Consider the following 14,192-nt stretch of genomic DNA (forward strand, 5'->3'; position numbering starts at 1 on the left):
TTTTTTTATTAAAAGACAATTTTCGCAGGTCCTGATGTGTGGGTCAAATATGGTGAGTTTTGAAGCATGTTAAGTGGGTCAAATTAGTGCTCAAAGAGGCGGCGGAAGAATAATAATAAAGAAAGAATAAAACCTTACAAATTCAATAGGTCCTTGTGTCCCATTGCATAAGGACTCCCACAGGGAGTCCATGCGGGCCCTAATAATGAAAAAGGAATACAACTACAAAAAAGATACGACAAATTTTTTTTTCCTTTCCTTCCTCTCTTCCCTTCTTCTTTCTTTTCTTCTCCTCCCTTTCCCAAGAAAAAAAAATATATATCTAAAAGTTATGATTCAATATATGTCAGTAAAGGCTTCCAGGTTAGTTGGCATTTATTCATACGTTCACAAGTTCATTCAAGCAGTTCCTGAAGTTGGGTGCAGATGGCCTTTTTCCCACTCTTTGACAATGAAACTGTCCTGAGAAGCAACACAGCTGTAATATATGTTGTGTTTCTGAAGACCACCCAAACTAAATCATATCCCTGTTTGTATTTTATAATTATTTTAAGGTGACCAATCAGAAAGGAGGGGAGTTGCCAGGTCGGTAGAGAAAGACAAATAAGAAAAAAAAATAAGCAGGCTTTGTACTCCTTTTCCAGGGCCAAATTCAAGCACTTTTTGAGGACTTTCAACATCAATTTTCCAGTAGCCTTCAAAAGGGGAAACCCAGTGGGAATTAATCCTTAGTTTTGTTGTTGGAGGTCACCAAATGCTGTCTGTGGGAAAAATCGGGGAAATGTGCTAAAAGCTAAGCTTAACCAGCAGTTATGAACTGAATGGGGCATAGAAAATGAAGCAGTGTGACTATTCAATGTCATTGCTGTTTGCAAACGTGTCTCCATTTGTCTTGTTTTTCACATTTCTTCTTCTTTTTCTTACTTCCAGCACTCAATGACAATGAACAGCACGGATTGATTCACAACGTATTTGTGCTTGTAAACTGCATAATGTGATATAAATACCCTCAATTTCACTCATTTATTAACAAAACTGTTCTACATGAATATAAGGATAATACATTAAAGGAAAATATTTTGTTTGTTTCACAACACCTCAGTCACCTGTCATTAAGCACATCTAGCCTTAGAACTGTGGCTATGATAACAAATTACTTTTTAGTTGAGGGAAGTTCTTAAAGGGGAACATTATCACAATTTCAGAAGGGTTAAAACCATTAAAAATCAGTTCCCAGTGGCTTATTATATTTTTCGAAGTTTTTTTCAAAATTTTACCCATCACGCAATATCCCTAAAAAAAAGCTTCAAAGTGCCTGATTTTAACCATCGTTATATACACCCGTCCATTTTCCTGTGACGTCACATAGTGATGCCGATACAAACAAACATGGCGGAAAGAATAGCAAGCTATAGCGACATTAGCTCGGATTCAGACTCGGATTTCAGCGGCTTAAGCGATTCAACAGATTACGCATGTATTGAAACGGATGGTTGTAGTGTGGAGGCAGGTAGCGAAAACCAAATTGAAGAGAAACTGAAGCTATTGAGCCATATCGGTTTGAACCGTATGCAAGCGAAACCGACGAAAACGACACGACAGCCAGCGACACGGGAGAAAGCGAGGACGAATTCGGCGATCGCCTTCTAACCAACGATTGGTATGTGTTTGTTTGGCATTAAAGGAAACTAACAACTATGAACTAGGTTTACAGCATATGAAATACATTTGGCAACAACATGCACTTTGAGAGTGCAGACAGCCCAATTTTCATCAATTAATATATTCTGTAGACATACCCTCATGTCAGCAGGCCAGGGAAGCTAGGGTCGATATTCTTCTCTTGATCATCTTCGGTGGCATAAGGGACGGTGCGAGCCAAGACATCCAGGGGGTTTAGCTCGCTCGTCTGCGGGAACAAACTGCCGCCATTGCTTGCCGTGCTACCGAGGTCCTTTGTCCCTGAATTGCTCACACACTCCAGCAGATTCAATGGGGGTCTGGCGGCAGATTTCTTTGACTTTATCGTTGGAAATGCATCTGCTTTGAGTGTCCCAGAGTTCGGAAATCGGTTAAAAAAATATATGGTCTTTTTTCTGCAACATCAAGGTATATATTGACGCTTACATAGGTCTGCTGATAATGTTCCCCTTTAACATTATAATTTATCATTGACAAACGCTTGCTTTTTTCCTTTCATAGCTGGTAATAACTAGGGATGTCCAATAATATCGGACTGACCATATTATCGGCCGATAAATGCTTTAAAACGTAATATCAGAAATGATCGGTATCGGTTTCAAAAAGTAAAATGTATGACTTTTTAAAAGGCCGCTGAGTACACGGACGTAGGGAGAAGTACAGAGCGCCAATAAACCTCAAAGGCACTTCCTTTGCGTGCCGGCCCAGTCACATAATATCTACGGCTTTTCACACACACAAGTGAATGCATTCATACTTGGTCAACAGCCATACAGGTCACACTGAGGGTGGCCGTATAAACAAGTTTAACACTGTTACAAATATGCGCCACACTGTGAACCCACATCAAACAAGAATAACAAACACATTTCGGGAGAACATCCGCACCGTAACACAACATACACACAACAGAACAAATACCCAGAATCCCCTTGCAGCACTAACTCTTCCGGGACGCTACAATATACACCCTCCATAACTTGAGTTGATTTATTTTGGAAAACCTTGTTACATTGTTCAATCCAGCGGGGTATCACAACAAAATTAGGCATAATATTGCATTAATTCCACCACTGTATACCGTATTTTTCGGACTATAAGTCGCTCCGGAGTATACGCCGCACCGGCCGAAAATGCACAATAAAGAAGAAAAAAAACATATATACGTCGCACTGGAGTATAAGTCGCATTTTTGAAGGAAATGTATTTGATCAAATCCAACAGCAAGAATAGACATTTGAAAGGCAATTTAAAATAAATGAAGAATAGTGAACAACAGGCTGAATAAGTGTACGTTATATGAGGCATAAATAAGCAACTGGTATGTTAACGTAACATATTATGGTAAGAGTCATTCAAATAACTATAACATATAGAACATGCTATACAATCTGTCACTCCTAATCGCTAAATCCCAGGAAATCTTCCTCCTCTGTGTCACTCCTGGTATGCGCCCCGCTAGCGTCCATTCTTTCTGCTGCTCGATCGCCGTTTTCTGGTGCATATTTCACTACGTCCAGCTTGTAATCTGCAGTATATGATTTTCTTTTCGGTGCCATTTTAGTTCAGTCCTTCTCAGTTTTTATAAGTTACCGCGATTGTTGATGTGATCCATTTTAATAGCTCCGGCAGTAGCAAATAGCATATAGCAGTTAGCATTCCAAAACCCACAATGCCCTTCTGCCATGACCCTCCCCCGCCGAATTCTTATTGGTTGGCATGTGAGTGACGATTGCTGACATTTATAACACTTATAATATTATTTGATATTTTACGGTAATATGTTAATAATTTCACACATAAGTCGCTCCGGAGTATACGTCGCACCTACGGCCTAACAATGAAAAAACATGCGACTTATATTCCGAAAAATACGGTATATCGGAATCGGTTGATATCAGTATTGGTAATTAAGAGTTGGACAATATCAGATATCGGTAAAAAAGCCATTATCTGACATCTCTAGTAATAACTGTCCCTAATTGACATGTCATCTAGCGCTGATCTCACAGTTTAGGTCTAGCATGTACCAAAAGGTTAGAAAAGAAAACTTTAGCTAACATTAGTTGATTGATTGAGACTTTTATTAGTAGATTGCACAGTACAGTACATATTCCCTACAATTGACCACTAAATGGTAACACCCCAATAAGTTGTTCCACTTGTTTAAGTCGGGGTCAATTCATGGTAAAAGTTAACTTGTCGGGCTAGTTATCTCTGTGGCTTACCTTTCATATGACTCCAGAGAGAGCGACTCTCTCATTGCCAAAAGCTACTTTGCAGCAGGCTACACCTGGATTTGGTCCAGGTTTTATCCAAAGTTTGCATTTGTCATTTTCCATCCAATGTTCATTAAAAGGACAACCTCCCGGCATGATGCACCACTGTCCTCTTGGGGGCGACACAGAGCCGTATGCAACCTAATGTACGGGCTCGTGCAAAGCCAACAGATCAAGCCGTATCACTTTCATTTGTAAAGAAACGCATTTCATTTTTTTCCATTTTATAATTCGCCTATTGAGTCAGACTGCTGAGAAATACGATGAACATTTACAAACACGGTCGCGGAGGCAAAAACTCGGACATGGGAGGAGTTCGGGGAGGCCATGGAAAAAGACTTCCGGACGGCTTCGAAGCAATTCTGGACCACCATCCGCCGCCTCAGGAAGGGGAAGCAGTGCAGTGTCAACACCGTGTATGGTGGGGATGGTGCTCTGCTGACCTCGACTGCGGATGTTGTGGATCGGTGGAGAGAATACTTCGAAGACCTCCTCAATCCTACCAGCACGTCTTCCTATGAGGAAGCAGGGCCTGGGGAATCTCTGGTGGGCTCTCCTATTTCTGGGGCTGAGGTTGCCGAGGTAGTTAAAAAGCTCCTCGGTGGCAAGGCCCCGGGGGTGGATGAGATCCGCCCGGAGTTCCTTAAGGCTCTGGATGTTGTGGGGCTGTCTTGGTTGACAAGACTCTGCAGCATCGCGTGGACATCGGGGGCGGTACCTCTGGATTGGCAGACCGGAGTGGTGGTTCCTCTCTTTAAGAAGGGGAACCGGAGGGTGTGTTCTAACTATCGTGGGATCACACTCCTCAGCCTTCCCGGTAAGGTCTATTCAGGTGTACTGGAGAGGAGGCTACGCCGGATAGTCGAACCTCGGATTCAGGAGGAACAGTGTGGTTTTCGTCCTGGTCGTGGAACTGTGGACCAGCTCTATACTCTCGACAGGGTCCTTGAGGGTGCATGGGAGTTTGCCCAACCAGTCTACATGTGCTTTGTGGACTTGGAGAAGGCATTCGACCGTGTACCCCGGGAAGTCCTGTGGGGAGTGCTCAGAGAGTATGGGGTAACGGACTGTCTGATTGTGGCGGTCCGCTCCCTGTATGATCAGTGTCAGAGCTTGGTCCGCATTTCCGGCAGTAAGTCGGACACGTTTCCAGTGAGGGTTGGACTCCGCCAAGGCTGCCCTTTGTCACCCATTCTGTTCATAACTTTTATGGACAGAATTTCTAGGCGCAGTCAGGGCGTTGAAGGTATCTGGTTTGGGGGTTGCAGGATTAGGCCTCTGCTATTTGCAGATGATGTGGTCCTGATGGCTTCCTCTGGCCAAGATCTTCAGCTCTCACTGGATCGGTTCGCAGCCGAGTGTGAAGCGACTGCGATGGGAATCAGCACCTCCAAGTCCGAGTCCATGGTTCTCTCCCGGAAAAGGGTGGAGTGCCATCTCCGGGTTGGGGAGGAGATCTTGCCCCAAGTGGAGGAGTTCAAGTACCTTGGAGTCTTGTTCACGAGTGGGGGAAGAGTGGATCGTGAGATCGACAGGCGGATCGGTGCGGCGTCTTCAGTAATGCGGACGCTGTATCGATCCGTTGTGGTGAAGAAAGAGCTGAGCCGGAAGGCAAAGCTCTCGATTTACCGGTCGATCTACGTTCCCATCCTCACCTATGGTCATGAGCTTTGGGTCATGACCGAAAGGACAAGATCACGGGTACAAGCGGCCCAAATGAGTTTCCTCCGCCGAGTGGCGGGGCTCTCCCTTAGAGATAGGGTGAGAAGCTCTGTCATTCGGGGGGAGCTCAAAGTAAGGCCGCTGCTCCTCCACATGGAGAGGAGCCAGATGAGGTGGTTCGGGCATCTGGTCAGGATGCCACCCGAACGCCTCCCTAGGAAGGTGTTTCGGGCACGTCCGACCGGTAGGAGGCCACGGGGAAGACCCAGGACACGTTGGGAAGACTAAATCTCCCGGCTGGCCTGGGAACGCCTCGGGATCCCCCGGGAGGAGCTGGACAAAGTGGCTGGGGAGAGGGAAGTCTGGGCTTCCCTGCTTAAGCTGCTGCCCCCGCGACCCGACCTCGGATAAGCGGAAGAAGATGGATGGATGGATGGATGGATTTACAAACACTTCACCCAAAACCCAAGCATTTCTCAAACCTTGAAAACACAACATTAAAATCCAAGCATGTTCAAGGTTTTTAAGCACCCGTACCAACCCTGAATCAGAAAGTTGCCGGGTCGGATAACATAAACGTACAGGAAGACAAGGTGAGCACAAACGGCGTGCACGAGCAAGCAAAAAAAAAAAAACAGCGCTCAAAGTGTGTCCATGCGCGCACAAGCCGAGTGTGACTTTTACGCGGCAGGATTTCGCCGCCAAGGTGTGCGTGTTTGCGTTGTGTGTGTGTGCGTGTTTGCGTGAGACACCTTGTGAAGATGTTCCCTGACGGACGACAGCAGCTGCACGGCTTGACAAGACGAGGAGCTCAAGTAGAAGTCCACCAGGCTGCACAGGACAGCGCCCCCTCTGTCTGAAAAGACACGGCGCAGGTCAGCTGGTGCGCGGCCTTGTCAGCTGACACGTTCCCACGCTCACCGGCGCCTGGGATGCGGGGGGGGAAAACAAGGTTGAAAGTGGGTTAAGGACACCACCTCACCTGAATTCAACTGATGGACGATGGCTACTCGGACTTGCTCCGCCTCCTGCAGGTCTGAACTGTCCAATGAGAGCAGGAGCTCGCTGACACTCTGCACCTGCTCCTTGGACATTGTGCACACCTGTACACACACAGGTTAGGATTTATGAGTTTCACACACTAAGAATGGTGACAACACAACAGCAAATGTTGGGCATGACACTTTCACACTTGACTGTATTTTGTGTGAAAGGGAAACATGACTTGCAGTAATGTGTTTATATAGCTAGTTCAGTGTTTTTCAACCTTTTTTGAGGCAAGGCACATTTTTTTCATAAAAAAATACGGAGGCACACCTAGAGTTGCAAAGGGGTGGAAAGTTTCCGGTAAATTTCTGGAAATTTACCATGGGAAGTTTGGAAATATTGACCATTTTTTGATTATTCAAAGTTGGACACCGCCCATGGGAATGAATGGGAATTACAATAATGATATATTATTGGGCACATTTTTGACGTAGCTCTTTGCACATGTACACCGCCTTTCTGCCTACATTGGTTGGTGTACGCGGCATTATTCTGTTTGTATTGATGTATTCTTGTAAAAGACTAATGCAATGCCACACACAGATATAAATAGTCAGCTAAACAATTGGAGTAGCCTTTAAAAATATGGACACATGAATAGAAATAGGCTAGATCAGGGGTCGGCAACCCGCGGCTCCTTGATCACTCTGATGCGGCGCAGCAGCTTACTTGCCGAACGCCCCGATTTTCCCGGGAGACTTCCGGAATTCAGTGCCTCTTGCAGAAAACTCCCGAGATTAATACTCATCAATTTTCACCCTAATAATTATAATAAGGGCGTGCCATGATTGTACAGCATTTGGCGCCCTCTACAAACTATTAATATCGTGCAAGCCCAACCACTTATTATTCAATATGCATCTTCTGCTTGCACACGTACGTGACAGCAAGGCATACTTGATCAACAGCCACACAGGTTACACTGACGGTGGCTATTAGAGATGCGCGGATAGGCAATTATTTCATCCGCAACCGCATCAGAAAGTCGTCAACCATCCGCAATCCACCCGATCTAACATTTGATCAGAACCGCATCCGCCCGCACCCGCCCGTTGTTATATATCTAATATAGACGATGCAAGGCATTAGTGAGGTTATAAAGCTTTTGCCTGTTAAAGAAAGGAGACTGATCCAATGCAGCACAGACATTCGCGTGCCACGCTGTCACGACCCAGACGCACACCAGTGCGCAATCATATGGGAGCCAAAGTTTCCAACTTTGAACATTTGCAACCCTAGGCACACCACCAGCAGAAAACGTTAAAAAAATGTAACTCCACCAGGTCGTCGTGCCTTATTTTGAGTGTGTGGGTGTCTTCTAGTGATGGGTCCGGCAACACCGATGCATCGGCGTATGCGTCGAGCTCATAGAGCAAAACCCTGTGTCGGTGCGTGTACCGCTTTTAGAAAGTCACGTGACCGATCATGAGCTGTTTTGGTCACGTGACCGATACGCCAACTGTGTCGCACTGACGCCTCCTCTGTGCCCTGTGAGTGGCTCTTTTCTACAGCCGGAGAAATAATAACTAAGAAGAGAAATCGTCTAAAATGTAATACGTCGGAAAAACTTTTTTTTTTTTTTTTTTTTTATAAAAATGTGTAAAAAATAAAATTAAAAAAATTCTCAGTCCACAATCATCCACAACACGTTCTCTTAGATTTCCATGTTATGATACATGTTCACATTATTTATTGACTGTATCTAAAAAAGATAAAAATATATTTTTATTTAAATGAAGATATGAAATAATCCTAAATGAAATACAATGACTTGGTTTATATTATTGTATATACTAGGGCAGGGGTCACCAACGCGGTGCCCGCGGTCACCAGGTAGCCCGTAAGGACCAGATCAGTCGCCCGCTGGCCTGTTCTAAAAATAGCTCAAAGAGCAGCACTTACCAGTGAGCTGCCTCTATTTTTTAAATGTCATTTATTTATTAGCAAGCTGGTCTCGCTTTGCTCGACATTTTTAATTCTAAAAGAGACAAAACTCAAATAGAATTTGAAAATCCAAGAAAATATTTTAAAGACTTGGTCTTCACTTGGAATAAGCGGTAGAAAATGGATGGATGGATGGGTCTTCACTTGTTTAAATAAATTCATTTATTTTTTACTTTGCTTCTTATTACTTTTAGAAATACAATTTTAGAGAAAAAAATACAACCTTAAAAATTATTTTAGGATTTTTAAACAAATATACCTTTTTACCTTTTAAATGTCTTCCTCTTCTTTCCTGACAATTTAAATCAATGTTCAAGTAAAAAAATATTTATTATTGTAAAGAATAATAAATATTTTAGCTTCTGTTTTTTCGACGAAGAATATTTGTGAAATATTTCTTCAAACTTACTACGATTAAAATTCAAAAAAATGATTCTGGCAAATCTAGAAAATCTGTAGAATCAAATTTAAATCTAATTTCAAAGTATTTTGAATTTCTTTTAAAATTTTTGTTCTGGAAAATCTAGAAGAAATACTGATTTGTCTTTGTTAGAAATATAGCTTGGTCCAATTTGTTAAATATTCTAACAAAGTGCAGATTGGATTTTAACCAATTTAAAACATGTCATCAAAATTCTAAAATGTATCTTAATCAGGAAAAATTACTAATGATGTTCCATAAATTATTTTTTCAAAAAGATTCAAATTAGCTACTTTTTCTCTTCTTTTTGTCGGTTGAATTTTGAATTTTAAAGAGTCGAAATTAAAGATAAACTATGTTTCAAAATTTGATTTGATTTTTTTTCGTGTTTTCTCCTCTTTTAAACCGTTCAATTAAGTGTTTTTTTCATCATTTATTCTCTACAAAAAACCTTCCGTAAAAGGAAAAAAAATGTACGACGGAATGACAGACAGAAATACCCATTTTTTTATATATATAAATGTATTTATTTAGCTATTCTTGTTTAAATCACACTTACGTGTAACTTACAAATGACAATATATTTATTTATTTAAGTGTGTATCAAACTGGTAGCCCTTGGCATTAATCAGTACCCAAGAAGTAGTTTTTGGTTTCAAAAAGGTTGGTGACCCCTGTACTAGGGCATCAAATCAGTGTCAGTTGAGTCGGTCCATAGGTTGCCTGTAGGGATTTTTAATGTCCAGCAGATGTCAGTATTTAGTGACACAGTATCGACACAGTATCAATACAGTTTTGCAATGTGTCGAAACGCTTCATGACGCCTCATCAACCCATCACTAGTGTCTTCCTGTGTGTAGAGCTTTAGTTCTTGTCTTGCGCTGTTATTTTGGTGGCCCTTCCTGTTTTGTCGGTGTTTTCCTGTAACAGCTTCATGTCTTCCTTTGAACGCTATTCCGCACACCTGCTTTGTGTTAGCGAGCAAGGCTATTTACGATCCTTCTTTGTGGGGACATTGTTGATTGTCACGTCCCGTACGGATGTACTTTGTGGACGCCGTAAGTTTTTGCTGTCGTCCAGCATTCTGTCTCTGTTTACTTTGTAGCCAGTTCAGTTTGACTTTCGTTTTGCATAGCCTTTTCCTAGTGGTGGGTTGATGAGGCGTCATGAAGCGTTTCGACACATTGCAAAACTGTATTGATACTGTGTCGATACTGTGTCACTAAATACTGACATCTGCTGGACATTAAAAATCCCTACAGGCAACCTATGGACCGACTCAACTGACACTGATTTGATGCCCTAGTACAGGGGTCACCAACCTTTTTGAAACCAAAAACTACTTCTTGGGTACTGATTAATGCGAAAGGCTACCAGTTTGATACACACTTAAATAAATAAATATATTGTCATTTGTAAGTTACACGTAAGTGTGATTTAAACAAGAATAGCTAAATAAATACATTTATATATATAAAAAAATGGGTATTTGTCTGTCATTCCGTCGTACATTTTTTTTTCCTTCTACGGAAGGTTTTTTGTAGAGAATAAATGATGAAAAAAACACTTAATTGAACGGTTTAAAAGAGGAGAAAACCCCCCCAAAATTAAAATAACATTTTGAAACATAGTTTATCTTCAATTTCGACTTTTTTAAATTCAAAATTCAACCGACAAAAAGAAGAGAAAAACTAGCTAATTTGAATCTTTTTGAAAAAATTAAAAAAAGAATTTATGGAACATCATTAGTCATTTTTCCTGATTAAGATACATTTTAGAATTTTGATGACATGTTTTAAATTGGTTAAAATCCAATCTGCACTTTGTTACAATATATAACAAATTGGACCAAGCTATATTTCTAACAAAGACAAATCAGTATTTCTTCTAGATTTTCCAGAACAAAAATTTCAAAAGAAATTCAAAATACTTTGAAATAAGATTTAAATTTGATTCTACAGATTTTCTAGATTTGCCAGAACATTTTTATTTTATTTTAATCATAGTAAGTTTGAAGAAATATTTCACAAATATTCTTCGTCGAAAAAACAGAAGCTAAAATATTTATTATTCTTTACAGTAAAAAATAAAAAAATTACTTGAACATTGATTTAAATTGTCAGGAAAGAAGAGGAAGAAATTTAAAAGGTAAAAAGGTATTTGTTTAAAAATCCAAAAATCATTTTTAAGGTTGTATTTTTTCTCTAAAATTGTATTTCTAAAAGTAATAAGAAGCAAAGTAAAAAATAAACGAATTTATTTAAACAAGTGAAGACCCATCCATCCATCCATTTTCTACCGCTTATTCCAAGTGAAGACCAAGTCTTTAAAATATTTTCTTGGATTTTCAAATTCTATTTGAGTTTTGTCTCTTTTAGAATTAAAAATGTCGAGCAAAGCGAGACCAGCTTGCTAGTAAATAAATACAATTTAAAAAATAGAGGCAGCTCACTGGTAAGTGCTGCTCTTTGAGCTATTTTTAGAACAGGCTGATCTGGTCCTTACGGGCTACCTGGTGACCGCGGGCACCGCGTTGGTGACCCCTGCCCTAGTATATACAATAATATAAACCAAGTCATTGTATTTCATTTAGGATTATTTCATATCTTCATTTAAATAAAAATATCTTTTTTATCTTTTTTAGATACAGTCAATAAATAATGTGAACATGTATCATAACATGGAAATCTAAGAGAACGTGTTGTGGATGATTGTGGACTGGGAATTGTTTTAATTTTATTTTTTTACACATTTTTATAAAAAAAAAAAAAAAAAAAGGTTTTTCCGACGTATTACATTTTAGACGATTTCTCTTCTTAGTTATTATTTCTCCGGCTGTAGAAAAGAGCCGCTCACAGGGCACAGAGGAGGCGACACAGTTGGCGTATCGGTCACGTGACCAAAACAGCTCATGATGGGTCACGTGACTTTCTAAAAGCGGTACACGCACCGACACAGGGTTTTGCTCTATGAGCTCGACGCATGCGCCGATGCATCGGTGTTGCCGGACCCATCACTACCTTTTCCTTTACCTTTTGTTCATTTTGGGTTTAAGCATTACATCCCTTCTTTACCTGCACGCTGTGCTCTGCATATTGGGATCACAACAAACCATCCTCGTCTCACCCGACACATTCCGACTTTTACAAAGCAATGAACTACCTGCTGCCACCTACTGACATGGTTACCCTGCCCAGTTCTACACAGCACAGACACTAAGCTTATTGGCAGATTATAATGGACCAGCTCTATACTCTGGGCAGGGTCTTTGAGGGTGCATGGGAGTTTGCCCAACCAGTCTACATGTGCTTTGTGGACATGGAGAAGGCATTGGACCGTGTCCCTCGGGAAGTCCTGTGGAGAGTGCTCAGACAGTTGGGGTATCGGACTGTCTGATTGTGGCGGTCCGCTCCCTGTATGATCAGTGTCAGACCTTGGTCCGCATTGCCAGTGTGGGTTGGACTCTGCCAAGGCTGCCCTTTGTCACCCATTCTGTTCTGAACTTTTAAGGACAGAATTTCTAGGCGCAGTCAAGGCGTTGAGGGGATCTGGTTTGGTAGCTGCAGGATTAGGTCTCTGCTTTTTGCAGAGGATGTGGTCCTGATGGCTTCATCTGGCCAGGATCTTCAGCTCTCGCTGGATCGGTTCGCAGCTGAGTGAATTTCTAAACGCACTCAAGGCATTGAGGGGATCCGGTTTGGTGGCTGCAGGATTAGGTCTCTGCTTTTTGCAGATGATGTGGTCCTGATGGCTTCTTCTGGCCAGGATCTTCAGCTCTCACTGGGTCGGTTCACAGCCAAGTGTGAAGCGACTGGGATGGGAATCATCACCTCCAAGACCGAGTCCATGGTTCTCGCCCGGAAAAAAGGTGGAGTGCCATCTCCGGGTTGGGGAGGAGACCCTTCAGTGGCCGAAATGAGTTTCCTCCGCCGGGTGGCGGGTCTCTCCCTTAGAGATAGGGTGAGAAGCTCTGTCATCCGGGAGGAGTTCAAAGTAAAGCCGCTGCTCCTCCACATGGAGAGGAGCCAGATGAGGTGGTTTGGGCATCTGGTCAGGATGCCACCCGAACGCCTCCCTAGGGAGGTGTTTAGGGCACGTCCGACCGGTAGGAGGCCACGGGGAAGACCCAGAACACGTTGGGAAGACAATGTCTCCCGTCTGGCCTGGGAACGCCTCGGGATCCCCCGGGAGGAGCTGGAAGAAGTGGCTGGGGAGAGGAAAGTCTGGGCTTCCCTGCTTAGGCTGCTGCCCCCGCGACCCGACCTCGGATAAGCGGAAAAAGATGGATGGATTTGCAAACAAAATTTTTGGGGATAAATAAGGTTAAGTTGCATAATTTCCCACGGCACACCAGGCAATATCTCACGGGTTGAAAAACACTGAGATAGTTGACCCAAGAAGGAAGGAAGAGGAGGTGACGTCACAGGCTTTTCGGGGTCACGTGCACAACACACACTGCTTAGCTAGCATTTCCCCGGAGCTAACAAGCTAACAGCTTGTCCAGTTTTAGTCTTCGTTTAGTTAGCTCGACGGCGGCCAGCGTGCTCGTACGACGACGTTAACTTCCGGCGTGTGTCAACCGAGACGACGGACCAAAACGGGCGCAAGAAGAGTTTGAAGACTCGGACAAGTTTTTTTTACCTTCAGACGTGTTGATCCGGGTCGGCCGCCGCCATGTTGAGTCACCGGAAGTCCCGCCTACAACAGCCACGCGACACCTGCGCCTGTCAATCAACGTCACGAGGCGTTCAGGGCACATACGTTTTTTTTTTTGTTTTTTTTTGTTTTTTAATAAATGACATAAACAGTGAAAGTATTAAACTTATTTTAAAATATTTACAACAATAAATGAGTGAAAACACGTCGGTTGGTTTGGAGAATGCTGTGTGTGCGTTTAGTCGTGTGTACATTGAGATAAAGTCGCTCAGCAGCTGGCTGTTTTCTCACGGCTCCCGCTTTTCTTGCGTCAACCGGAAATTAACGAAACTTGACGAAATAAAATCCTTGAAATGATCACTAATGAAGGCGAATATGACGTCATGGCAGGGAGCGAGAGCGCGCGCGCAATCTACTAATAAAAGTTTCAATCAATCAATCAATCTAAACGCGGACATCCCGACAGGTGGTGCGTTCAGGGT

At 42.5% G+C, this 14,192-nt stretch overlaps 1 protein-coding gene across 1 annotated transcript in view; it reads right to left on the bottom strand.

The window, feature by feature from the left end:
* The window catches only part of tsc1a (TSC complex subunit 1a), a 37,845-nt gene extending 23,784 nt beyond the window's left edge, over positions 1-14,061 (bottom strand). The window contains exons 1-4 of the mRNA XM_061980035.2: positions 13,963-14,061; positions 13,696-13,778; positions 6,625-6,745; positions 6,395-6,498 (exon numbers count right to left, since the gene is read on the bottom strand). Coding sequence (XP_061836019.2) covers positions 6,395-6,498; positions 6,625-6,736 — 216 coding nt within the window. The 5' untranslated portion in view covers positions 6,737-6,745; positions 13,696-13,778; positions 13,963-14,061. The remainder of the gene's footprint in view (positions 1-6,394; positions 6,499-6,624; positions 6,746-13,695; positions 13,779-13,962) is intronic.
* Between the last annotated feature and the right edge of the window lie 131 nt (positions 14,062-14,192).

The sequence above is a fragment of the Nerophis lumbriciformis genome, linkage group LG20 (genome assembly GCF_033978685.3).
Source record: "Nerophis lumbriciformis linkage group LG20, RoL_Nlum_v2.1, whole genome shotgun sequence".
Lineage (NCBI taxonomy): Eukaryota > Metazoa > Chordata > Actinopteri > Syngnathiformes > Syngnathidae > Nerophis > Nerophis lumbriciformis.